This window comes from Prionailurus bengalensis, chromosome E2 (assembly GCF_016509475.1).
Source record: "Prionailurus bengalensis isolate Pbe53 chromosome E2, Fcat_Pben_1.1_paternal_pri, whole genome shotgun sequence".
Taxonomy (NCBI): domain Eukaryota; kingdom Metazoa; phylum Chordata; class Mammalia; order Carnivora; family Felidae; genus Prionailurus; species Prionailurus bengalensis.
Genome location: NC_057352.1, coordinates 9,558,039 through 9,583,940, shown reverse-complemented (window position 1 = coordinate 9,583,940; position 25,902 = coordinate 9,558,039). Strand labels below are relative to the sequence as shown.

The 25,902-nt window shown below is 57.0% G+C and overlaps 2 protein-coding genes across 10 annotated transcripts in view; one reads left to right on the top strand and one right to left on the bottom strand.

Moving 5' to 3' along the window:
• The first annotated feature begins 86 nt into the window (after positions 1-86).
• Positions 87-25,902, top strand: part of GRIN2D (glutamate ionotropic receptor NMDA type subunit 2D) — a 33,925-nt gene continuing 8,109 nt past the window's right edge. The window contains exons 1-9 of one of the 2 annotated variants that reach the window (XM_043600398.1): positions 87-600; positions 4,481-5,100; positions 9,288-9,402; positions 9,762-9,973; positions 10,230-10,398; positions 10,845-10,998; positions 13,385-13,510; positions 13,717-13,946; positions 15,294-15,454. In XM_043600398.1, coding sequence (XP_043456333.1) covers positions 136-600; positions 4,481-5,100; positions 9,288-9,402; positions 9,762-9,973; positions 10,230-10,398; positions 10,845-10,998; positions 13,385-13,510; positions 13,717-13,946; positions 15,294-15,454 — 2,252 coding nt within the window. In that variant the 5' untranslated portion in view covers positions 87-135. Of the gene's footprint in view, positions 601-4,480; positions 5,101-9,214; positions 9,403-9,761; positions 9,974-10,229; positions 10,399-10,844; positions 10,999-13,384; positions 13,511-13,716; positions 13,947-15,293; positions 15,455-25,902 lie in introns of both variants that reach the window. The other variant, XM_043600400.1, reaches the window with a different exon arrangement.
• On the bottom strand, positions 6,128-10,999 carry LOC122494893. Of its 8 annotated transcripts, none has more exons than XR_006300293.1 (4): positions 10,886-10,999; positions 10,336-10,376; positions 6,979-7,224; positions 6,128-6,680 (listed from the first exon to the last, which is right to left on the bottom strand). XR_006300293.1 is itself a non-coding variant. In XM_043600413.1 (4 exons), the coding sequence occupies exons 1-4, from the start codon at positions 8,184-8,186 to the stop codon at positions 6,410-6,412; spliced, it is 666 nt and encodes a 221-aa protein (XP_043456348.1). In that variant the 5' UTR covers positions 8,187-8,825; the 3' UTR covers positions 6,128-6,409. The 8 variants fall into 8 exon arrangements, 4 of the variants coding, with proteins under 4 accessions (XP_043456348.1, XP_043456349.1, XP_043456350.1 ...); XR_006300294.1 differs by lacking the exons at positions 10,336-10,376; positions 10,886-10,999 and adding exons at positions 7,642-7,693; positions 7,808-7,859; XR_006300295.1 differs by lacking the exons at positions 10,336-10,376; positions 10,886-10,999 and adding exons at positions 7,642-7,689; positions 7,808-7,852.

Here is a 25,902-nt window from a genome sequence, read left to right as displayed (position 1 = left end):
TCCCCTTCTCCGTGTCTCTCTGCATCTTGTCCCCCCCCCGTCTCGGTCTCCCCATCTCTGTGTCTCCCCCTCCTGTGTGTCTCTCTCCGCGCCCCCTCTCCCGTGTCAGAGGCCGCCCGGAGGGGCCCGCAGGCGATGCGCGGCGCCGGTGGCCCCCGCGGCCCTCGGGGCCCCGCTAAGATGCTGCTGCTGCTGGCGCTGGCCTGCGCCAGCCCGTTCCCGGAGGAGGCGCCGGGACCGGGCGGGGCCGGCGGGCCCGGCGGGGGCCCCGGCGGGGCGCGGCCGCTCAACGTGGCGCTCGTGTTCTCGGGGCCCGCGTACGCGACCGAGGCGGCGCGCCTGGGCCCGGCCGTGGCGGCGGCCGTGCGCAGCCCGGGCCTGGACGTGCGACCGGTGGCGCTGGTGCTCAACGGCTCGGACCCGCGCAGCCTCGTGCTGCAGCTCTGCGACCTGCTGTCGGGGCTGCGCGTGCACGGCGTCGTGTTCGAGGACGACTCGCGCGCGCCCGCCGTCGCGCCCATCCTCGACTTCCTGTCGGCGCAGACCTCGCTGCCCATCGTGGCCGTGCACGGCGGCGCCGCGCTCGTGCTCACGCCCAAGGTGCGCGCGACCCGCGGGGGGGGGCGGGGCCGGCCGCAGGGGGCGGGGCCCAGCCTGAGGGTCCGCATCTGGGCCGCAGTGGGGCCGGCGGGTGGAGTCAGATCTAGGTAAGGGGCGGGGTTGACACGGAGGGGCGTGGTCTATACAGAAGGCGCGGGCCCCGCGGGGGGACTGACCAAGGAGCAGGGTCTGAGAGAGGCCCTGCGTGGCGTGGACGGTCAGAGTATGGGGAGGGTTGAGGGTCTGCGGGAGAAGCGAGTCGGGGGGGGAGTGGCACCCGGGGAAGAGACGGGGCGGGGCGGGCCAGCGAGGGCCAGGGACTGGTTACAAACAGGGACCCGCCCGGGATGTAAGCTCTGAGGGCGGGGTGGGATCTGGGATGGGCAAGGGGAGAGTCGGTTGGAAAGGAATGGGGTTCAGGAAGGGGTGAGGTCTAGTGAGGAGGCGGGGGCCAGGAAGGCAGGGAGAGGGCCAGGAAAGAGGGTACTGAGGTCAGGGACGGGCAGGAGCTTGGCCTGGAGGGCATGGGCTCCAGAGGTCGAGGGAGAAGAACGGAGCCATCCGGTGAAAGGAGGGGCAGGAGAAGGGGAGGAGTCGTTAGTGAGAGGTGGGCCGGGGAAGGTAGTCTGGGAAGGGGCAGAGCTAGCCGGTGAGGAGCCAGGCCGGGAAGGTGGCAGGGCCTACGCTGTGGACTAAAGGGGCGGGGCCTAGACAAGGAGACAGTCGCGGAATGGGGGTTGGGCAGGGGCATGCCCCAGTTGTAAAGTGTGGAAAGAGAGAATCCGGAGGGTGGGCCTGCGAGGATGAAGGGCCACCAGAGAGGCAGGCCCAGCCGAAATGAAAGATCAAACCCAGGACCCTGCAGGGGAGAGGGGGCGGCGGCTGGAGCCGGCTGCGGCCCCGCAAAGAGGTCTGCAGCCCGAGGGCACAGGGGGACCAGCTGGAGCGGACTTCTGGTAGGAAAGGACAGAACTGGACCAAGTCTGGTGTGCGGACTGACAAGGAGAAGGGATCCGCTAAGAGGAGGAGCCTGAGAAGGGGCGGGGCCTGTTCAGGGGTGGAGCCAGCGGAACAGAGGTGGCATTTGCCGCGGATGGGGCCATCTGAGTGGGCGGAGCCTAAGTCCCCAGCAGGTCCCTGCTGAGAGGGCCGGTGGCCTTGTGACTAGGTCAGAATTACATCCTGGGATTCGTAGCTCTCTCCTGACCAGAGCATTGTGGGAAGGGCCTCTGTCCAACTTTCTTCTCTGAGACAGGAGTTGCCCAGAGATCTGCAGGCAGATCCCCTTCGAGGTGATTTCTTATTACGACGTGGCTGCCACCTTTGTCGCCTACCGAGGGATGTGGTTCCTCCTGCCTCCATTGCCCCTGATAAGTGTGGGCCTCTCTGTTTACGGCCACCCGGGAACTGGGACCCTGCTTAGCGCCCTCTCGTTGCCTTCCGGGAAATGTAGTCCCTTCAGTATCTCTGGATGGAAGAAGGAGTGGTCCTCGCAGGGCCATCATGCCTCCACTGAATGCCGGGACCGTGATCCCCTCAGCACATCTCCACTTGCCAAGGATGAGGCCCTCTCGGGATTCTTGTTGCACGCTGGGAGGCCTCATCCCCTCAGGACAACCGCCCAAGTCTCCTACCCATATAACCACAGGCACACGCCTGGGAAGAAAGTCCGCTTCTTGTCACTGAGGGCTGATTCTGTGCCAGGGTGGTTTTAGCTTCTGGGGAAGACAGTTATGAAAGGAAAAAAAAAAAAAAAAAAGATACGCCCCCTGCTGTCTTATGTAGTTTGCATTCTAATGGGGAGACAGAAAGCAAATAGCAGATGCCAAAATCTGTCCTGGAGGAAAGGTAATGACTGAGGATGGGGCTCCATTCAGTAGATGGCAATCAGGGGAGGCCTCCCTGAGGAGGTGATAACCGAGCTGGAGCTGACAAATGAGGAGCGGTAGATCCAGCGTGAAGGAGCTGGGGGAAAGTGTGCCCGAGAGAGAGAGAGAGAGAGAGAGAGAGAGAGAGAGAGAGAGAAGCCAGCTACGGGCCAAGCCCTCCAAGCTGGAAGGAACTTGATGTGTTTGAGGAAGAACAAAGAGGTGGGGGGTGGCGGGGAGGTGGGGGGTCAGAGAGGGCCTGTTGGCGCAGGGCCTGTGGACCACAGTGAGGACTTTGGCTTTGACTAGAAGGTAGAATTATTGGAAGGTGTTCAACCCAGAAGGGATTTGATCCAACTGGTATTTTGACAAGATTGACTCTGTCTGGCTGCTGGATGGAGAATGGACTGGAAGATTGGGGGAAAAAAAAAAAAAGTGTTAGCAGAGAGGGGTCAGGAAGCTGTTATAGTTGTCTAAGCCAGAACGTGGCCAACGAGGGTTGTGATAAGGCGGCAGACCAGAACATCTGTGGAAGAACAGATGACTGGGGTTATGTTTTGAACGGAGAGCCGAGAAGACTGGAAAACGGCCTGGGTCAGGCAGGAGAGAAAGAGAAGGAAAGGAGAATTTAGCTTTGGGACCTGAGCCTCTGGGTGAATAAGGATAGGAAGAGGGGGAACGGGTTTGAGGCCAGGGGGAAAGATCAAGAATTCTGGTGTTGACATGCTAATTTTGAGATGCCTCTGGGAAATCCAAGAGGAGAGGTTGAGAAGAAAGGGGGCTAGGTCCGTCTGAAGTCCACGAGAGAGGTGGTAACTGTATAGGAGCCAGCAACGTTCCGTCCCGGGTGGTAGAACTTTCTGCGGTGATGAAGATGGTCTATATCTGCCCGGTCCAGTCTGTCGGCCACTAGCCATGTGTGCTATTGAGAGCTTGACGTGTGGTTAGTGCAGCCAAGGCGCTAAATGTTACTTAACTTCAATTAATTTAAATGGGCAGCAGCTACCATATTGGACAGCACGGGAGGCAGTTTTTGGTTTGTTTTTGTTTTTGTTTTTGTTTTTTTTTCCAGTGTTTAGTTTTGAGAGCGCGCGCCCGCGCGCGCGCGCGCGCCAGAATCCAAAGCAGGCTCCAGGCTCTGAGCCTGAGGCGGGGCCTGAACTCACGAACTGTAAGATCATGACCTGAGCCAAACAACCGCCTGAGCCACCCAGGCGCCCTATGGAGACAGTATTTAAATGCGCGGGTCTGGATGAGATCGCCAGGGAGGGAGGACGGCGAAAAAAAGTGGAGACAAGGGCACTACTGCGTTTAGAATACTGAGGAACTGTCCAACAAAGAAAAAAGTCATGGAGGTAGCAGGCAAAAATCAGAGAAGGGCAAATCCACCCAGCAAAGCTGCTTCCCGCTGGGAGTGACGGTACCTTCGGCACCCTCGTTGCATGCTGGGAGATGTAGTCCCTCTCGGTGGAGGCTGGGGACTGTAGTTCCCTCCCTGGATGCCGGGCGTGTCCTAGGGTGATGTGAGCTGCTGTAACAGATAAACCCCCACGTCTCGGTGGCTCAGCCCCATAGAAGGCTGTTTCTCACGCGTATAAAACTCAAACAGGTGTTCCTGACCGCAGGGGGCTCTCCTCCAAGGGATGTCTCAGGGACTCAGGCTCCTCCCTCTTGCGGCTCTGTAATCCCCTAGGACCTCAGAGCTCTCTGCTGGGGGCCGCCGCCCCCGTGCTCAGGCAGGGAGGAGAGTCAGGTGCACGGGGAGGCGGGAGAGCTTTGACGGATGGGCCTAGAACTCAGTCGTGAGGCGACACCTACCCCAGGCCTAGCTCTGTGCTCCAGCAAGACGGGCAGAGGGGTCTGGTGAAGAGCTAGGCCACCGGGGTGCCCTTGTCAGATGCCGGGAGATGAGATCCCTCTTGACCACTGGGAACCGAAGGCCCCTCGGGGACTGCTGGGAGCTGTGGCCTCCGCACGTCCCGGGGCCTGACATCCCCCTCCTCCCCGCGCAGGAGAAGGGCTCCACCTTCCTGCAGCTGGGCTCGTCCACAGAGCAGCAGCTCCAGGTAATTTTCGAGGTGCTGGAGGAGTACGACTGGACGTCCTTCGCAGCGGTGACCACGCGCGCCCCCGGCCACCGGGCCTTCCTGTCCTACATCGAGGTGCTGACGGATGGCAGCATGGTGGGCTGGGAGCACCGCGGGGCCCTGACGCTCGACCCCGGAGCGGGCGAGGCCGTGCTGGGTGCCCAGCTCCGCAGCGTCAGCGCCCAGATCCGCCTGCTCTTCTGCGCCCGCGAAGAGGCCGAGCCGGTGTTCCGGGCCGCGGAGGAGGCGGGCCTCACCGGGCCTGGCTACGTGTGGTTCATGGTGGGGCCCCAGCTGGCTGGAGGCGGCGGCTCGGGCGCCCCGGGCGAGCCCCCCCTGCTGCCAGGAGGCGCCCCACTGCCCGCCGGGCTGTTTGCAGTGCGCTCGGCCGGCTGGCGGGACGACCTGGCCCGGCGTGTGGCGGCCGGCGTGGCGGTGGTGGCCAGAGGCGCCCAGGCTCTGCTGCGTGACTACGGCTTCCTGCCCGAGCTCGGCCACGACTGTCGTGCCCAGAACCGCACCCACCGCGGGGAGAGTCTACACAGGTGAGCGGGGGGTTGCCGTAGGAGGGCTGTGGGAAGCCTCTAGAGCCGGACTACCCGCTCGCCGGCCGAGCAGCCTGGGACGGGTCGCGGCCCCTCTCAGAGCCCCGGTGTTCTCTTCTGTAAAATGGACACAGTGGGGTCTCCTTCCTGGGGTTACACTAGGTAACTTGGAAAAGAAACACCCAAGACACAGTGAGTGTGTTATTACAACAGTTCGCGATTTTCAGACGATTGTTTGTTTGTTTCACGGTGTAATGTCTCTGAAATCAATATATGCCTGACGATTGACGGCTTCTCGCGGTTTAATTGGCAATGCGTTTTTCTTTCCTTGTGGTACATAGAAATAATGATACATCTTAAGGATTTATTTATTTTTGGGAGAGAGCGCGCGAGCGGGGAAGGGGCAGAGAGGAGGGGTGGGGACAGAAGAGCTGAAGCAGGCTCTGCACGGACAGCAGCCAGCCCGAGGCGGGGGCTCGAACTCACGAACCGTGGCAATCGTGTGGCGATCGGCCTGGGCCGCAGTTGGACGCTCAACCGACTGAGCCACTCGGGCGCCCCGAGTTACATCTTCTACTTGCGGGCGCCTCAGGTGTGGTGGAATGCATCCAGAGTATAAGCTGGATTTCAGTAACAAAATGACCCCAACAATTCAGTGCCCCAAACGAGGTACAAGTTGTTCTGTCGATCCGGAAATGCGGGGCACCTGGCTGGTTCAGGCGGTAAAGAGTGCGACTCTCCATCTCTGGGTTGTAGGTTCGAGCCCCACGTGGGAAGTAGAGATCACTTAAAAATAAAATCTTAAAGGGGCGCCTGGGTGGCGGTTAGGAGTCCGATTTCGGCTCAGGTCATGATGTCACGGTCCGTGGGTTCAAGCCCCCGCATCTGGCTCTGTGCTAACAGCTCAGAGCCTGGAGCCTGCTTCGGATTCTGCGTCTCCCTCTCTCTCTGCCCCTCGCCTGCTCAGACTCTGTGTGTGTATGTGTGTGTGTGTGTGTGTGTGTCTCAAAAATAAATACACGTTTGAAAAAATTTAGTAAAATAAAATCTTAAAAAAAAAAAAAATCCAGACATGAGTGTTCCAGGCTATCGCAGGCTCTGTTGTCCCAGGTGATCATTCAGGGACCCAGGACCCTCCCGCCCTGTTGCTCTGCCCCCCTTCTTTGCGGGGTCCAAGCTGCGTCCTTGGCGTGTCTGAATTCTAGTTCCTGAGAAGGAGGAAAGAGTGGACGTGGGGAGCGAGCGATTTCCTTTTTGGGGCAAGGGCTACAGCAGGGACGAGGCATCCTTTCCGTTGGCGAGAATGACGTCATGCGCCCGGGGCTGCCTGGTTGGTTGGCGACAGTGGCGTCCATGCAGATTGGTGAGACGGCCGTTCTGATTGGCTGGCGCCTGCGCCGTGCCAACTGTTAGAGTTCGAAGGTCCCTCCTGCGCGTGGCCGGGCTCTGGCCGCCGGGAGGCCTGGGAAGCGTGGACTCTGGAGGAGGACAGGGTTTGGTGGGAAACAGCTTCTCCACCGCAGGAAGTGTCGGCAATGAGGAGTCTGGTGACAGACCAGTGGAAGGAGAGCCCTCTGATCCTGAAGCGAGGGCGAGGGGAGCTTAGGAAGAGGGGGTGGGTGGAGCCTAGGAAGAGGGGGTGGGTGGGGCTTAGGAAGAGGGGTGGGTGGGGCTTAAAAAGAGGGGTGGGTGGAGCCTAGGAATAGGGGTGGGGCTTAGGAAGGGGTGGGCGGGGCTTAGGAAGGGTGTGGGCGTGGCTTAGGAAGGGGGGTGGCTGGAGAAGAAAACCTAGGGGGAGTGACGTGAAGTTGGTGACTTGGGGAACAGGAGCCAGGGACGAGGAGGTGAGGAGAGCATCCCTCGTTCATAAATACTTACTGAGCGCCCGCTGGGAACGAGGGCTCGTGCTGGGCTCTGGGAACACAAGAGATGAATAAGCCCATGGACTTCTGTTCAAAGAACACAGGGTCCTGGAGGGGTGGCAGACAGGGACGGGGATAATGACAACACGGTGTGCGGCTTGCAATCCTGGGGGTGGCGCGGGCATTGTGGGAGCGCCGGCAGGAGTTACTGTCTGAGCCAAGACATTTCGGGTTGCAGGGAGCAGAGACTCATTCAACTTTCCTGAGGGAAAAGGGGGTTTATTGGCAAGATAAACACGCACAGCAGCCCAGACGCCAGGAATTGAGGCCAATCTCTTTCTGATTGTGTCCCTCTTACTCTCTCGGTCCCTGCCTCTCCTTCCCGCCCCCCCCCCCCCGCCCCTTCCCGACTTGCCACGCTCTGGTTCTCTTCTTACCACTGCTCACGCAGAATCTCCGCTCTCTGCTAACCCCCATCGTTTCATCCCATCCTGTCTACCACCCATCCCCCCGCCCCCAATCTCGCAGCCAACGTCTTCCCAAAGAAAGAATTCCATTGGCCCCAGTCAGCCTTCCAAACGAGGCTGCACAGTCACGGGGTCTGCGTATGGAGTCAGGGAGGTTTCCAAGACGAGGAGCTCTCTGAGCTGAGACCTGACAGTTGAATCGCTCAACTCACTCATTCATGGAAAAGCCCTTTACTGCATAGTCTTCTGGGTGCCAAGCACTGCCTTAGACACAAGAGTACATAGTATTATTAGAATAAGGTCCCCGCTCTCATAGAGCTCACCAGCTCACAGCAGAGACAAAAACAGCGAACAGACAAGACAAGGAAGAAAACATACCAGCAAGTGATGAAACAGATAGAATGTGATAAGAAATGCCCAGGATTCCAAGTCAGGCGAGGTCGTGTGGGAAGGTCTTTCTGTGGAGGTGAAATTTGGAGGCAAAAAAAAAAAAAAAAAAGAGCCAACTGTTGCAAGGTTTGAGTGAAGAGATGGGAGAGAGAGCAGCCGGTGCCGAGGCCCTGGGGCTGGAACTGCCTGTTTGGGAGCCTGAAACGAAGCCACTGTGGCTGGTGCTGAGGGCACAGGAAAATAAGGGAGGCCCACAGAGGCCAAGCGCATGTAGGGCATTTGGGCCAGGTTAAGGGGGGGTGGATATGATTCTAAGAGCAGCTCGGAGTCCACCAGAAAATAGTATTCCAGGCAGAAGGATCAGCATCGTACAAAGGCCCAGAAGGGAGAAAAACTCAGGCAGGTGGCTGGACCCACAATAGCTCAGGGGGGGATGAAGGCGGGAGAATTAGGGTTGGGGGTGATGAGGCTGGGGAGGGAGAGGGGGGCCAGGCCATAAGGGCCTTGAATGCCAGGTGGAGAGGCTGGACTTTGTTCTGGAGCACTGGGGAGCCATGGGGCAGGGGTCCAGGAAGCCTGGGGCGATGGAGAGGAGGGATGAGGGGGGCAGGGAGGTGGCACTTGGGGACTGATGGCCTGGGCAGGGGGAGCAGGGGGCGTGAGGATGGCCACTGAGGGTCTGGTGCAGTGACCAAGGCCCTGTGGCAGGCGTTCACGGTACAGGTACCGTTGCATAGTGAACGGGGAGTCCCGAGACCCTCTGGGGCTTCCCCCAGAGGAAGGGACACTTGAGCTGAATCTTGAAGACATAAGAGTCAATCAGGGTGAGAAGGGACAGAAGAAACATTTTCCAGGCAGAGAGCACAGCACCTACAATGGTCTAGAGATAGGAAGCCACTTGATACGTTTGGGGGACACTTTGTTGTTGTTGTTAAATTTATTTATTCCTGAGAAAGAGAGCATGAGCAGGGGTGGGGCAGAGAGAAAGAATCCCAAGCAGGCTCCTCACTGCCAGTGCAGAGCCCAGACTCAGGGCTCGAACCCACGAACTGCGAGATCATGACCTGAGCCGAAATCAAGAGTCAGACGCTTCACCGACAGAGCCACCCAGGCCCCCCTGGGGGACACTTTGCATTCAGTGTTAGTGAGGCACAACAAGGGCTCAGGGCGGAAAGAATTTGAGGGTAGGAAGGGTTCAGAGATGCGGCTGCACAGGCAGGTGGGGCCAAAACACACAGGGTCTCTAAGAGGACCTCAAACTCAGGCGGAGGGTCTGGGACCTTGTTCAGGGGGCACTGGGCAGTGAGCAGAGAGTACCGAACAAAGAAAAAGATTTGGGTGTTCGGGATCTGGGGGGAGAGACTCCAGCCAGGGGCTGAGGCTGGTCCATAGAAGGGATTTTTCTCTGCCTTCACCCGCCTAGGGCCAGTCCAGGTACCCACATGTCCCCTCCCTTCCTCCTGGGCAGGTACTTCATGAATATTACCTGGGACAACCGGGATTACTCCTTCAATGAGGATGGCTTCTTGGTGAACCCCTCTCTGGTTGTCATCTCCCTCACCAGAGATAGGACTTGGGAGGTGGTGAGTCCCAGCCCCAACCTCAGGCACGGAAGAGGGTCTGGTCTCCTGGGCACTGAGGGAGAGGGCGTGGGGACCCAGACGCCTGGGTCCTGGCAGAGAGAAGGGCTGAGGTCCTGGACTCCGGCCTCTGAGGGAGGGAGGAGCCTGGACTTTTAGGTCCTGGCAGGGGGTGGGGGGGGAGTGGGGGTGGGGAGTGGGAGCCTAGACCTGTGGGTTCTCAGGGGGCCCAGACTCCTGCATCTAAGGGAGAAGGAGCTGGGAGCCTGCGCTCTGAGGAAGGAGGGCCGTGATGGGCAGAACATTCTGGAAAGTACCCTCCACCCCCGGAAGGAAGCCTGAATCCCCTTCTCTTGGCCAAGGTGGGCAGCTGGGAGCAGCAGACTCTCCGCCTCAAGTACCCGCTGTGGTCCCGCTACGGCCGCTTCCTGCAGCCTGTGGATGACACACAGCACCTCACCGTGGCCACGCTGGAGGAGAGGCCCTTTGTCATTGTGGAGCCCGCCGACCCCATTAGTGGCACTTGCATCCGAGACTCCGTGCCCTGCCGGAGCCAGCTCAACCGCACCCACAGGTGACAGCCCGATCTCCAGGAGTTCCAGTTTCAAACTCCCTTGAAGTCCGGCAGCCCTGGCCCCAGCCCCCTCCTCCCTTGGCACTCAGCCCAGTCACCTTGGGTCAGTCGCGGAACTCCTCCGAGCCTCAGTGTCCCCAGAAATTGCTAGCCATAGTTTTAGCTGCTGCTTGGCTCTCCCTCCATACCCTCACCCCATGGGGGAGTCTGAAGTGGGGGGTCCCCAGCATCCCCAAGCCTGCTCGCTCCCCCGCAGCCCTCCCCCGGACGCCCCCCGCCCGGAAAAGCGGTGCTGCAAGGGCTTCTGCATCGACATCCTGAAGCGGCTGGCGCAGACCATCGGCTTCAGCTACGACCTCTACCTGGTCACCAACGGCAAGCACGGAAAGAAGATCGACGGCGTCTGGAACGGCATGATCGGCGAGGTGAGGCGGGACGCGGTCCGGGGAGGAGCCGGGCTGGGGCGGGGCCAAGGCGCCAGAGCCCTGGGGCCGGAGGGGCGTGGCCCGAAGGAGGGAAGCCGGGCTCGGAAGGGGCGGGGCCGGCCCCCGAAGACCCGCCTCGGCCGCGGGGCGGGGCCACGCGGAGGGACGGTGGGAGGGGCGGGGCCAGGAGGGCGGCACCCTGAAAGAAAGGGGCGGGGCCGAGGGGGATGCCGCCCAAATCCGGGGCCTGGGGCTACCTCCTCCCACTCCCGTTCCCCGCCTCTCCCCTCCGCCTTTCGCGCCCCACTCTGCGTCCCCCTCATCCACTCTCCTAACCCTCTCTGTCCCCCTGTCTCTGGTCTCCTGGGGCCGGGCTTGCCCACCATCCTCCTCCATGTGCTTGAGCCAGCCGGGTTCCTTCACCCCCTTCCTCGCCCTCACCCCAGGTGTTCTACCAGCGCGCCGACATGGCCATCGGCTCCCTCACCATCAACGAGGAGCGCTCCGAGATCGTGGACTTCTCTGTCCCCTTCGTGGAGACGGGCATCAGTGTGATGGTGGCACGCAGCAATGGCACCGTGTCCCCCTCGGCCTTCCTCGGTGAGCCCGGGGCCCTGGGACGGCAACACTGGGGCAGCTGCGTGCCCGGGTCCCATCCTGCTGTTGCCTGTCCCCCGCGGTGTGACTGGCCAAGTTGGCATGGCTTCTGAGCTTCGGTTTCCCAGTCTGTAAAACGGGAGAAGCCATCTTACCACGAGGCCCAGGACACTGGAGCTTCAGGAACCTTCTCTGGCACATTCGCCTCAAGGCCCTGCGCCTTGCATTCTTGGAGTCATAATTCTGTATGGTTTTTTTCTTAAAGACACCCCTCCAAATTGTATCAGCTTCAGGCCCCACAAGCCCCAAGTCTTCCCCTGTATATGAGATGAGGAAAAGAGATTAGCTTGGTAATGGCACATAGTAAGCGCCCGATTCACTTATCGGTGTTCACCGAGTACCTATCATGTGCCGGGCTCCGGGGCTGCACGCAAATCCCTGTCCTCTAAAGAGCTCTTGGCCTCGTGGGGAAGACAGACAATAATCTCTTAAACGGATCCATGGGACGAAATCACTGCAGGTGATGATGACGAGGATGAGAAACTAAGCCAGGGGAAGAGTTGGAGAGGTACAGGGTCGGTGCCATCGGGGGAGGGCAGGAGGGCCCCTTTAGGGAGGTGACTCGGTCCTGTGGAGATCTGGCTGGAGAACGGTTCCAGGCAGAGGGAGCAGCGGGCAAAGACCCCAAAGGTGGGGACGCGTGTGGAGTGTTTGGGAAACGGAGCGAAGCCTGTGTGGCTGGAGGTGGCCGTGAGAGGGTGGGAGGCGAGGACCGAGAGGGAACAGAGTGGATGATGCAGGGGCCTTGGTGGCTCGGGTAGGAGAGTGCGGTTTCACTCTTGCTGCGACGGCCAAGGTTTTAACTATAGGTGGGGGGGGGAGGGGGGCATATGATCAGATCTGGGCTTATAAAACATCCCACTGGAGGCCCTGTGGAGGCCGGAGGCCCCCCGGGAAGGCAGAGGTCCGTGCAGAGCGGTGGTGGGTGTGGGGTAAGATGACAGTGAGGGTGAGACAAGGAAGGAACCAGGCCTGGGATGCGATTGGGAAGCTGACACCCAGCGGGTTGGTGGCCTTGAGGCGCACCGGGTCGGGATCTCACTGACCAAACTGGGAGACAACAGCAAGAAAAGTGCACATCAGGCCAAGGGCAGCAGGGCACGTCAGTTCTCTCTTGCTCTCTGAAGTCTGGGCAAAGCTCCTGGGAGCAGAAAGGCCGGGAGACAGCACAGCTCTTCCTTTGTGGTTCGTTTCTGTGTATTTCCCCCCGACAACATCTCCGTGGCTTTTTCTTTGCACCAAGGTCCCCGCGGGTACACCCTGAGAGGCACACGGGGCCCCTGCTTCAGCAGGGAAGGGACAAGGTCGTACCTGTGCGCCACCACGTTGCCCAGCGGAGGCAACCAGAGCGTTCCCGGATGCCGCAGTGACAGTCCGGGTGGTGACCCTGCTGTGACAGGGGCAGTGCTGGCCGCTTGCGCTTGGCCCAGGGAGGTCAGATCACCTGGTAGGAATCTCGGGGAAGTGGCGATTTGGGTTTATGGTCGGTGAAACCTCCCGGGGGCGGTGTGAGGAGGAGACACACGGATGCGAGTTTGTCTGGTAGGTAGGTCAGGGTGGTGGCCCTGTCAGGGGAGCGGTGGAGGCAAGGCGGAGAGGGCGAGGCTCATTCTGGAACTGTGAGTTCTGGCCGGTTAAAGCAGTGGGTTCTTGAGAGAGTGATCATGCCGGAAAGGAGCGTGGAAGCGAGGCTGAGGGGCGATGACTTTGTCACGGAGGCGCTGGGGAGCCACAGAGGGCTATGGGCAGGGGGGAGGCCAGGTCACCTCTGGGTGCAGAAGGATCCTCTAGGGCTGCAGGGGCCGGGGAGGGGGGTGGTGGCTGGAGAGGGCAGACAGGGGAGATGGTCCGGGGGAGAGAATGAGGTCTGAGCTTGTTGGCTGAGAGAGTGGAGAGGGGGGCCGAGTTGGGGGGCAGGAGTCGGGGGGACAGGCTGTGGCTGGTGAGGGGGAGGGGGGAAGGGTGTGCAGCTGGCAAATGGCGGGGGTTGGACTGGATGGATGGCGGGGCTCCCAGGATGGGGGGCCTGGGCGTCGGCCTCGGTGTGAAACCTGGTGGGTGGCCAGGTGGAGACTCGAGGCTCAGGAAACAGTTTAGGAGACCGTTTATATTTGGTGGCAGAAACCGCAGAAGAGGTTGAGGTGGCGGTCTTTGAGAGACACTGTCTCCCAGGGGTCTGGATGGGCGCTGAGACGGTCCCTGAGATGGAGAGCCTGGGCAGGGGACAGAGCAGGACAGGGTCAGATCTCTGATGCACCATGTTCTCACGTCTGTGGTCCCCCAGTCCTTGGCTTGGCCAAGTCATGACCCCACACCCCCTTGCCCCCAGAGCCCTACAGCCCTGCCGTGTGGGTGATGATGTTCGTCATGTGCCTCACTGTGGTCGCCGTGACCGTTTTCATCTTCGAGTACCTCAGTCCCGTCGGCTACAACCGCAGCCTGGCCACGGGCAAGCGTGAGTCCCCTTCCTCCATCACCTCCGAGCACCCGGACCGCAGATGGAACTACATTTCCCAGCAGCCCCTGGGGGGGGCGGGTAGAGTGGTGGCCTCTGGAGGTGCCAAGAGGCCTTGGGGGCTGCTGGGAATTGTAGTTCCTTCTGCTCCCTCATGGAGTAGAAGGGATTTGGGGTCCATGTCCCCCCCTCCTGGCCCCCTGCAGGCCCTGGAGGCTCAACCTTCACCATTGGGAAATCCATCTGGCTGCTCTGGGCCCTGGTGTTTAATAACTCGGTGCCCGTGGAGAACCCCCGGGGGACCACCAGCAAAATCATGGTGCTGGTGTGGGCCTTCTTCGCCGTCATCTTCCTCGCCAGCTACACAGCCAACCTGGCCGCCTTCATGATCCAGGAGGAGTATGTGGACACCGTGTCTGGGCTCAGTGACCGAAAGGTGTGTGGCGGGGGAAGGGGGAGGGAGGGGGGCGGGGAGGGGGAGCTGGCTGGGATGGGAGGTCAGGTCAGAGTTTGGCCGCCGGGAGGTCAGGGAGGATTCCTGGGAGTCTTTTCCCGGAGAGAGTTCCAAAATGGTAGAATAGAACGTTCTGGAAGAGAAAGGTTGTGTTTCTATTTAAATGTTCCCAGGAGGAGAGTGTCCCTAAACGTCCTGGGGTGGGGGTGGGGGGCAGCAATGCCAAATGGGCTATTCTAGACCAGTGCCTCCCTCAAACCGTGAGGAAGGGCTAATCTGTGACCTTTTCCCGGTGCAGATCGGTGTTTTTGTAAGACACCATAGAAACGAATTGTGAGAAAAGAAACATAAAATGGAAAAACCAAGACGCGCCGCATTCAAACCCCAAGTTTTACTCAGTTTCAACAGATGTAACATCATTCTGGCCAATCGCTCTGGGGGCACGGCACCTGGCGGGCTCAGTCGGCAGAACGCGCGACTCTTGATCTCGGGGTCGTGAGTTCGAGCCCCACGTTGGGTGTAGAGTTTCCTCCAAAAATACATACATAAATAAACTCCCCTCCAAAAAATTGCTTTAAGTGCTCCCTCCCTCGAGGTCTGTACTTCACCTCATCACCGATCACGGTTTGTTTGGGGACTGGTGATATACAGAGCACGCTTGGAGACCAGAGTGGTTAGCTGACCTGTTAGAACCCATCGTGACCCATTAGAAGGCTGAGAAATCAGTTCAGTGGATTGCAACAGCTTTTTTTTTTTTTTTTTTTTTTTCCCGAACACGTAATATGTTTGCCTCTTTGCTTTGGTCGTATACGCACTTGACGTTGGGCCAACACACACCTGTGTGGCTACGTCTGTTGTTAAAAGAGTGAACTGTTTCCGAACGGATCGGTACATAGCAACCGCCTCCAGCCCCACCCCCCCTCCCTGTGCCAAGCGCCTGCCCCTGGGACCTCCCATGATCCAGCAAGTTAAGGGTTAATGCCTGGCACGTCAGGGGCCTCTGGGACCCTTCTGGAACTCTGGAGCCAGCGTCTCTTCTGATCGGACTATGATCTGGCCATGCTGGCTGTTAGAGATTCCCATAGTACTCCTGATCATGTGGACGTATACATGCGTGGACACATATGCACGCATATCTGTGGCTAGCTGCGGATGTATCTGCTGGGTTGGAGTCGAAAAGGGTCGTGGTGAGCGCGCTTGAGAAACGCTTCTGGACCGGGGCGCCTGCCAGATGGCCGGCGTCCCCCAGAACAGAGCATCTGGGTCAAGGATGTCCTTGACCCAGATGGCCCCAGGGGGGCGCCCTAATAACTTCCCATTCTGCCCCAGTTCCAGCGGCCCCAGGAGCAGTACCCGCCCCTGAAGTTTGGGACGGTGCCCAACGGGTCCACGGAGAAGAACATTCGCAGCAACTACCCGGACATGCATAGCTACATGGTGCGCTACAACCAGCCCCGCGTAGAGGAAGCGCTCACTCAGCTCAAGGCAGGGTCAGCGCAGACTCGGGCTGGGGGGCGGGGGGCCGCCGGGGGCCCTGAGGATGCTCCGAGATAGCGAGGGGCCGGGGGGGGGGGGGGGTCGTTCATCAGCCTCAGAGGTCAGCCAGGGGTGGGCCAGCTTGGAGGGCAGAGGTCGTGGACGGCGGGCGCGAGCTCCCCCTTCCAGAAGTAGCGTCCTTGTGGTGTTTGCAGAGATCTAGTAGCTACAGATTCTGGGGCCAGACTGCCAGGGTTGAAATCCTGGCTCTGGCTCTTCCCGGCTGTGTGACCTCGGGCAAGTTACTCGACCTCTCTGAGCCTCGGTTTCCTCCTCTGTAAAATGAGGATAACAGGAGAACGCGCCCATCAAGTTGTTATAAGAATGATTACGGTTCTCATTATCGGTTAGTATAATATATTATTTAGTAGTACTGCTGGGCACACTGTGGGTGTTTGCTGTTACTATTATTATTATTTTCAGTATGATCATTAGACCCGAACTCGCCGGAATCCGTACTTGGATTAGTGTTTCTTTTCTTTTCTTTTTTTTTTAATTTTTTTTTTCAACGTTTATTTATTTCGGGGACAGAGAGAGACAGAGCATGAACGGGGGAGGGGCAGAGAGAGAGGGAGACACAGAATCGGAAACAGGCTCCGGGCTCTGAGCCGTCAGCCCAGAGCCCGACGCGGGGCTCGAACTCCCGGACCGTGAGATCGTGACCTGAGCTGAAGTCGGACGCTTAACCGACTGCGCCACCCAGGCGCCTCTCTTTTCTTTTTTTAATATATATATTTTTTAACTTCAGCCTCCCAAATCACAGGGATAAGGTTAAGTTCAGGCTCCAAAGTACAGACCAAGGTTATAACAAAGCTGGGCACAGTAACTGTCCTCCCTGTTCCTCCTCGATTGCACTCTTCAAAGGGCATATATTTCCTTAGCCCCTAGTCTATGCCAGGCTAGTGAAGAAACAGACCATAATCCCGGCTTTGGGGGAGCTTAGAGTCCAGAGATGGGAAACGAACCAGAAACACACAAATGGAGAAATCAGTATGATTGCTCCAGAAAGGGCGGGTGAGTTAGGGCGCGTCTGAATTGGGACACATTCACCAAGGTGTTCAGGGCGGGCCTCTCCGAGGAGGTGACTGGAGCAGAGCCCCAGAGGACGTGAGGGTTAGCCAGGTGGACTTACGGAGGCAGAGCCTTGCAGGCAGAGGAAACAGAAAGCAGGTTGTGCAAAGAGCCTGAGACAGGAGTGGTCTTGTGGCTGTAGGGCAGAGAGCTGACCAAGGGGAAGATGAGAGTGAGACGCAGGTGTGGGACCTGAGGCTGAGGTCAGGGCTGGGTTTTCTTCGAAGGGCAGTGAGAAGCCATGAAGAGGGGGGAATTTAGGCAGGGGAAGGGTGTGATCTGATTTCTGTTTGCAAATGCCCCTTCTGGCTGCCCTGTGGCCAATGGATGGTCGGGCATCAGCGGGACCAGGGTGGAAGCTATCGCGTCCTCTGGGTCACCGTCCCCAAGGCCCACCCTCTGCTCACCCCTCAAGTAGCCACTCCTAACTGAATCGTTTTTTACCGCTCTGTCTCGATTGAAATTTTTGAAAAGAAAGCTAACCGATCCGGTTGAAGGAAAATGTTGGGTACGCATCGCAAAGCGGCGGGGTGGGGGATGGGACTCTCAGAACCAGTCGCAGACAGGAAACCGAGGCTTTGTGAGAACGTGCAAGTCATTCGTTCCTTTTGAAATGTTTTAAGGAGCACCACCTCTGTGCCAGGCACAGTTCCTGCACTGGATAACAATAGACAACACAAGAGGTAAGTTGCATGGATCGTTAGGAGTAAACAGACAGAGGTGTCTTTTTCTCTCTCAGTAAGAAGTCCAAGGCGGGCATGACAGCTCAAAGATACCATCAACGATCCCAGCCCTTTCCACGTATTCGTTCCGCCATCCTTCCAGCCTAGACCTTCTTGCTCACTGTGATTCCCTCATGGTCACAAGATGGCTGCTGCCGCGCTGCAGCCTTGGTTCCAGGCAAGAAGGCGGAGGAAGCGCGAAATTGTGGAGGACCTCCTCCCGGCAAGGACTTGCCTTTTTAGTGGGGGGAGAGTATGCCTTTCTGGGGGAACTTCTGGCTGTTTCGCGGGCGTGTGCCAGATGGTCACTCCCAGCTGCAGAGGAGGCTGGGAAACTGAGTGCGTTAGCCTTAGGGCCGCCGTTGTAGATGATGGCAGAGGGAGAGGTCGCAAAGGGAGACTGTGCCAGCCAAGCCGTCCGCCGGAGTCCTGCCCGTGTGCAGTTTGTGTTTTGCCACCGAGAAGCTTCTCCCGCGTATCTTTTCCTTCTCAGGGGCTCTCCTTCCGCCCTATGTCTTGAGCCCTTGGGGGGTAGGGGGTCACATGGTCTCTTGTCTCCACCTCTGCCTGTGTCCCCTCGGGGCTTCCTTCCCCTGCAGACCTCTCACTTCTGATACCAAGAACGGGAGCACCTTCTCATGAGTCACCTCTTCTTTCTTTCCTCTCCTATCTCTTCACTGCTGTTCTCTCTGCCCCACGCCCCACCCCTGCAGAGATCTGCCCCCCCTTCTCCTTCACCCTCCCCCTTGAAGCACCACGAACTCGAGGTGTGTTGGGTAACAGGCTTTTCTTTTTAAGCCGAGACTTTGGGGGCGCCTGGGTGGCTCCGTCGGTTAAGCGTCCGCCTGTAGGTTTCTGCTCAGGTCATAATCTCCCGGTTCGTGGGTTCGAGCCCCATGTCGGGTTCTGTGTTGGCAGCATGGAGCCTGCTTGGGATTCTCTCTCAATCTCTCTCTCTCTCTCTGTCTCTCTCTCTCTCTGCCCCTCCTCCACTCGCACTTTATCTCTCTCAAAATAAATAAGTAAACTTAAAAAAAAGTACAGAGAGGCTAAACAAGTTCAAGGTCAGAATTCCGCCCTGGAGAGAACCTGACTCCTTGTCCCCCCCCCCCATGAATCTGTTTCCTTGCCTTCGACATCACCTCCATCCCTCCCGCATCCCTTGGCTCCTGGCCCTTTGTCCCTGAAACTGCTCACGTTGTCATCTCTTCTCTGACGGACCCTCCTCCCTCCCTCTTGCAAGGTCCTGGCGATTACAGTAGGTCTGCCCAGATAATCCAGAATAATCTCCCCATCCCGAGATGCTTCATTTAATCACATCTGCCATATTCGTGGGTTCCAAATATTAGGGTGTGGGTATCTTGGGGGGCATTATTCTTTCTACCCCCAGTTCTCAGAGCATAATCTCTCTCCAACCGGAGGTGTGGATTCTGCGTGGGCACAACTCCTTGGCCCCAGGGACCCCTCTGGCAATAGGGGGTGGGGCGGGGCGAGTCCTCAAAAGCAGGGGGCCCAGAACAGCACTCCCTTGCCTGAGGTCTGAGGGGTGTGTTGAGTTTGGAGAATCATGGGAGGAGGTGTTGGGACACAGAATAGCACAGGAAAAAAAAAAAAGAAAAGTTTTTTAATTTTTTTTTTAATGTTTATTTATTTTTGAGACAGAAACAGAGGATGCATAGGGGAGGGGGATAGAGAGGGAGACACAGAATCTGAAACAGGCTCCAGGCTCTGAGCTGTCAGCACAGAGCCCCACGCGGGGCTCGAATTCACAGACCGTGAGATCATGACCTGGGCCGAAGTCAGAGGCTCAACTGACTCAGCCACCCAGGCGTCCCTTTATTATTTTTTTAAACGTTTATTTTCGAGAGAGAGAGAGAGAGAGGGTGTGAGAAGGGGAGGGGCAGAGAGAGAGGGAGCCAGAATCTGAAGCGGGCTCTAGGTTCTGCGGTGTCAGCACGGAGTCCCGTGTGGGCCTCGAACTCACAAACGGTGACATCATGGCCTGAGCCCAAGTCGGGCGCTTAACCAACTGAGCCACCCAGGCGCCCCCAGGGGTGTTCAACAGCCCCCGATCGTACAATCAGACGGCCCTGGCTTGGAATGCGAGCTACCCCTTACTTGCCGTGGGCCCTGGGCCAGTCAATTCAGCTTCTGAGCCCTAATTTTTGCCTTCCTAATATGGAGTCAACAATCCCCCCGGGGTCACAAAGTGGCTCTGGGAAATGGAGACGCCAGGAACCAAGATTCGTGTCCGCCTTCTCGGTTTTGTCCTCTCAGGGGCCACTGGCTCTCATCTCAAGCTCTCTGCACAGATCTTGGCTTCGGCTGTGCCCACGGACGCTGTATGGCCCCCAGTTTCCCTGCAGGTGTTCAGCTCCAGGGTCCGGCGGGAGCCCTGGCGCGGCCTCGGTTCAATTTCACAGCTCGGCTAATGAGAATCCCGCCGGTCCAGGGAGGAGTCGGGTGCCCTTGGCCGGGGCCAACCAGCAGCGGCCAAGGTGGGACCTGGTCACGTGGTTCCTGGGCCGCCACGTCCCTGCGCCGCACAGGTTCTCAAAGATGAACCTCTGGGAACCTGCTGGCAAACAAAATCTGGTGCTCATTTCCAGAACACCGGCCTCCTGCTTTTCCAGGAGGTTTCCTGGTGGACCCCTCAGCACCCTTCCCAGGGCTCCCCCATCTGGAGGAGAGCCCCTGTCTCTGTGCGCAGCACGACCGCCTGTCGCCTCCACATTCCCCAGCTTCTTGAACAAAATTTCCCTTCCCCCCAACTGTCTTTTAACCTCTCCTTAACGGTATTCTTTGCCTGACACTTGCTTGTTGTTAAAACTAAGGTAAAGGGGTACCTGGGTGGCTCAGTCAGTTCAGGTCACAATCCCATGGTTTGTGAGTTCCAGCGCCACTAAAGGCTCTCTGCTGTCAGCCTGGACCTGGCTTCGGATCCTCTGTCTCCCTCTCTCCCTGCCCCTCTCCCACTTGTGTGCACCTGCTCGCTCTCTCGCTCTCTCTCTCTCTCTCTCTCTCTCTCTCAAAAATAAATAAACATTAAAAAAATAGTAACAAGGTGGATAGAGAAGCGCTCTCCCCCACCCCTCCTTAACCTTTGTTTATGATTCCAGGAGTTTCTTCCTGCCTTTTTTTTTCCCCCCTAGAGCAGGGGGCTCGAACTCACAACCGTGAGATCGTGACCTGAGCCAACGGAGCCCCTCAGGGGGCCCCTCCTTTGCCGCCCTCTTGCTCCTCCTTCTCTGGAACTTGTTCCCGCTTCCTCCTCTCCTTTGCTCGCTCCACCCCCGGAGGTCATACAGGGTCTCCCCGCCCCTTAGGATCGCTGGAACGTTGGCTCCAAACTCCCTTCCCAAGAATCCTGCAAATTCCGGTGCTTCTCAGGGTCACTCTGGCTTCCAGCTCCTCTTCGCCGGATCTAATTCGCTTTCTGGAACATCTCGCCGGCCCGAGCGTATCTTCCCAGCTCCACAACCTATCGACCCAAATCGGAACCCACGCCTCCCCCGAGTCCCCAGAAAAGCTCCCCCTGCCCCCCCCCCCCCCCCCCCGCGCTGGCCTCTCAGATCCGAACGTCTAGGGCTGGGACCCCGGTCTCCTCCGGAATTCGAGGCGCGCTGCCGCCCGCTGCTAGGAAGTGTTTCCTGGCCGCGCTAAAAGACGTAAAAAGAAACGGGTGAAATTAATTTTAACAGTGCGTCTTACTTAACCAGGTATAGTCAAAATATTGCAACGTGCGATCAGTATGGAAATGGTTGGGACCTTTTACATAATCCCCCCGCCCCGCACCCCCGCAAGAAGCCGGGGTGCGTTTCCCACTCAGCGCATCTCAGATCAGACGCGCCGCGTTGAAGGGCCCAGAATAGCCACGCGGCGCGTAGCTACCCTATTGGGCCGCCGGGCCTACATCACCTAAATGCAGATTTTCCTAGTGAACCTGAGGAGCCAGCCCTGGGCCCCATCCCGAGCCCCCTGGGACTTTCTCCCTTCCTTACTCACCCCCAGGGTATCCGACCCAGCCAGCCAGCTGACTCATCACGCCCTCTCCCCTCTCCTAACCATTCGTCCTCAGCCCCTCCCTCTAGGGAGCCCCCTGGGGATTCGAGATCCTCTCCTGTTCTGCACCGCGGGGCGGTCTCCTGGGCTCTGCCCACCCACCCCTACTTCCGGGGGGCTGGAGGCCCCATTCCTTGGGAATCAGAGGCATACGCCTTCCTCTTGGACTTACCCAGGTATGCCTCTTGTTGTCGGTCTGTTTCCTTGGGGAGCAAGAATGCAGTGACTCAGGGGGACCCCGTGTCCAGAGAATCCACTCGGTTCCTGAGTTTTGGAGAGCAGCCCCATCTCAAAAAAAGGACCCCAAATCTATCCCACCCCTGACTTCGGACCAGGATAGACACCTGTTTTGTTTTGTTTTGTTTTGTTCACCCAAATGTCAGCCACAACCCCCGCCCCCCAACAACCCCCTCCATTGCTTGAGGCTCCAACCTGTCTTTTTATAATTCATCTCTGTGTTGTCGGGGCTGTTGTTGTTGAGCTGTAACATGCACAAGCTAAGCGTGAAGCTCAAGGATTTGTCTGTGTCCCACATGCAAATGCGGACGGGCGGGCGACCACACCCAGATTAGGGTATGGCAAATTTCCAGTCCCTCTCTGGTCACCCTAGATTGTCACTGTAAATTAGCATTGCCTGGTTTGGGATATCCCGTAAGCAGAAGCGCACGGGGCGTATGTGGTAGCTTTTGTGTCTGGCCTGTTTCGCCCGAGCTCTGTTCTGCTGGGGAACGTTTGGATTATTTCCAGTATTCGGCCATTAGGAAGGTTCTATGAACATTCTTTTTTTTTTTTTCTTTCTTAAGTTTATTTATTTACTTAGAGAGAGAGAGAGAGAGAGAGAGAGAGAGAGAGAGAGAGAGTGTGTGTGTGCTTGTGTGTGTGTATGCACGGGAGGGGCAGAGAGAGAGAGGGGGGGGGGAGAGAATCCCAAGCAGGCTCCACACTGTCAGCGCAGAGCCCCAGGCGAGGCTCTAACTCAGAAACTGTGAGGTCATGACCTGCGCTGAAACCACTTAACTCACCGCCCCCCCCCCCCAGGCACCCCCTCTACTGGGAACATCCCTGTGGAAGTCTTTGGGGGGATGTACACATGCATTTTTCTTGGGTCAACACGCATGGGCGCAAACGACAGGGTCATAGGGAGGTGTATGCTTAGCTTTTAAAAGATACTTCCCTGGGGCGCCGGGGTGGCTCAGCCAGTGGAGCGTCCGGCTTCGGCTCAGGTCACGATCTCACGGTTCGTGAGTTCGAACCCTGCATCGGGCTCTGTGCTGATAGCTCGGAGCCTGCTTTGGCTTCTCTCTCTCTCTTTTTCTGCCCCTCCCCTGCTTGTGCACTCTCTCTCTCTCTCTCTCTCTCTCTCTCTCTCTCTCTCTCAGAAATAATAAATGAATAAACTTTATAAATGAAGGAAGGAAGGAAGGATGGATGCTTCTAGACATCTGCCAAAGTGGTTGGGTCAACTTCCACACCGCCAGCGCATTCCTCTGGTCCCGTATCCTTGCCAAGGCCTGGATCCTTCCCATCTCGTTTTCATTTACTCTAGTGTTTGTTCTACATCAAGTTCTGCTCTAACTCATGTAATTAGGTCATTCTCAGCTTTCTGGGGCTCCCGTTAAGTCTGTGGCCTCACAGTTCTGGAGGCTCCCGGTGCTCCGGGTTCCTTCTCAGGGCCAGGGAAGGAACTCCCCATGGCTCGTCGCTGGGCATCTTCCCGCCGTGTCTTCACGTCGTCTTCCATTTCCGCGTCTCAGTGTCCAAATTCCCCCCTTTTTGTGGGGACACCCATCTTGTTGGATCAGGGCCCGCCTTATCTTATCTTGATCACCTCTGTAAAGACCCGACCTCCAACTAAGGCAGGACTTCCATGTACAACTGTTGGGAGAGGTGACTCAACGCAGAAGACTTCATTTTTTTTTTTAATGTTTACTATTTATTTATTTTCAAGTTTATTTATTTTGAGAGAGAGAGAGAGAGAGAGAGAGAGCATAAGCGGGGCCGAGAGACAGGGAGAGAGACTCTCAAGCCGGCTCCATACTGTTGGAGCGGAGCCCAATGTGGGGCTCCAACTCATGAACCGTGAGATCATGACCAGAGCTGAAATCAAGGGCCAGAAGCTTAACTGACTGAACCACCTGGGCGCCCCTATTTATTTATTTATTTATTTGTGTGTTTTTTTTAAATTATTATTTAAAAAAAATTTTTTTTTCAACGTTTATTTATTTTTGGGACAGAGAGAGACAGAGCATGAACGGGGGAGGGGCAGAGAGAGAGGGAGACACAGAATCGGAAACAGGCTCCAGGCTCTGAGCCATCAGCCCAGAGCCCGACGCGGGGCTTGAACTCACGGACCGCGAGATCGTGACCTGGCTGAAGTCGGACGCTTAACCGACTGCGCCACCCAGGCGCCCCGTGTTTTTTTTTTTTTTTAAGAGAGAGAGAGAGGGAGGGGCAGAGAGAGAGAGAGAGGGACAAAGGGTCCAAAGCGGGCTTGCGCTGACAGCCGCGAGCCCGATGCAGGACTCGAACTCATGAACCATGAGCTCATGACCCGAACCAAAGATGGACGCTCAACCGATTGACCCACTCAGACGCCCTTCAACCCATGATATTTTAGAGGTGAAGATTATCATTCCCATTTTATAGATGAGGAAACTGAGGCGTAGCAAGGTCCCACAGCTGCTGGTGGCAGCGTTCGGATTTGAACCCTGGCCATTGGATTCTGAGCCCCGCCCCTCCACCACTACGCTACCTTGCCTCGGGTGGGCAGCAAAAATCCCAGAATCACCCTCTTTGTGCCCCTCCCCAGAAGCCTCTTGGACTCACAAAGAACATCTTGCGTTTCTCACTGTCACCTCTCGCTCTGACTTCCTGCTTCGGCAGAATTCTTTTTCTCCCCAGTATTCCTTTCTACTCTTTTCCCCCCTTAGTTCTATTTTTATCGGAGTTAGACATCCACATAGTTTGCAGAGTCAAATACAAGATCTCTCTGGTTTTTTAGCGAAAGCCAACAGTGTCCCATCTGCCTACCCTTCCCGTCTCGCCCGCCCCAGAGCAATCTGCGTTTACCTCATTTATTGTATCATTTTGCTGTTTGTGTCCCTGTCTCGAAATACCGTGTTTGTGTGGCTACCTCTTGATTTTTCAATTTCGGGTATTTTCCATTCACTTCTTACCATGGGAGACACATACTCATGCTCTTATTCAAATTACTCCAGCCTCCCACACTGTGATTCTGGCTAGATGAAAATGCAGTGTTTATATGTTATGACTGTGTAAATGCTCGCACAGCTGCCAGAAGTAGTAAACCATGATTACTTTCCTCTCCTACACAATTCTTTGTTTTTCCTGGAGTTAATCATTGTCTTTCTTTTTTTTTTTCCCCCACTTGCTTAGTGGCTGAGTTTTCTTTGTTAATTCAAAATGCTCTTAACTATGTGAATCTCTTCTTCACTTGCTCATTTGCATCAGGTACTCCGTTAATTTCACCGTACTGACGAAGCTTCCCTCGTGGCCTCTGACCTGCTCCGGCATGCTGCATAGCTACTATTCCCATCCTTTCACCGGTCCCCTGGTCACATCCTAAACCTCACTCTTCCTGGATTTTTCTCCCTTGTTCTTTTGAGCTTCCTGACCAAAGGCACATGGCGCACACGCGTGCGTGCGTGTGTGTGTAAAATTTTAGAGACACTGCATACCGAAAACATCTTTAGTCTTGGTAGGCCTTCTGGCTGGGTATAAAATTCTGGGCTGGAGGTCATTTTCTCTCTAATTTTTTTTTTAATATTTATTTTTGGGGAAGAGAGAGCGAGCGAGCTAACGAGGCAGGGGGAGAAAGCAAGAGGGAGAGAATATCCAAAGCAGGCTCTGCACGGACAGCAGACAGCCCAACGCAGGGCTCGAACTCACAAACCTCGAGATCATGACCCGAGCCGAAGTCAGACACTTAGCCGGCTGAGCCACCCAGGCGCCCTTCCTCTAGAATTTTGAAGGCGTCGCTCTGTTGTCTGCTAATTACCAGCGTTACTGGTAAAAAATCCAAAATCATTCTGATCCGTAAGCCTGTGTGTCACCTGTTTTTCTTCTCAGTGTGTTGACATTTTTTTTTTTATCCCTGAATTTTTTTTTTTTTTCAACGTTTACTTATTTTTGGGACAGAGAGAGACAGAGCATGAACGGGGGAGGGGCAGAGAGAGAGGGAGACACAGAATCGGAAACAGGCTCCAGGCTCCGAGCCATCAGCCCAGAGCCCGACGCGGGGCTCGAACTCACGGACCGCGAGATCGTGACCTGGCTGAAGTCGGACGCTTAACCAACTGCGCCACCCAGGCGCCCCTATCCCTGAATTTTTATACTATTTTCTAAATTTCATAGTATTATTTATAGTGTCCTATTTTATAATACGCATGGTTCGAAGTTACAGTATCTTGTCTTTTTCACATTTTCTCCTCTATGCATAATCTGTTTGCTCCAAGTCTCCCCCTCGCCGCCCCTTCCCATTTGTTGGGTTCCTTTCTATCTTTCTTCCTGAGGCTTTATTGATATCC

Coding starts and splice junctions, on each gene's coding strand:
- LOC122494893 (XM_043600413.1), bottom strand. CDS start 8,186: ATGCTGATCCTTCTGCCTGGAATACTATTTTCTGGTGGACTCCGAGCT. Junction 7,860..8,135: donor CTGGTGGACTCCGAGCTGCT/CTTAGAATCATA, acceptor GACCTCGCCTGA/CTTGGAATCCTGGGCATTTC. Junction 6,727..6,978: donor TCGTTCCCAGCGGGCGCTCA/GTAAGTATTTAT, acceptor CCCTCTTCCTAG/GCTCCACCCACCCCCTCTTC.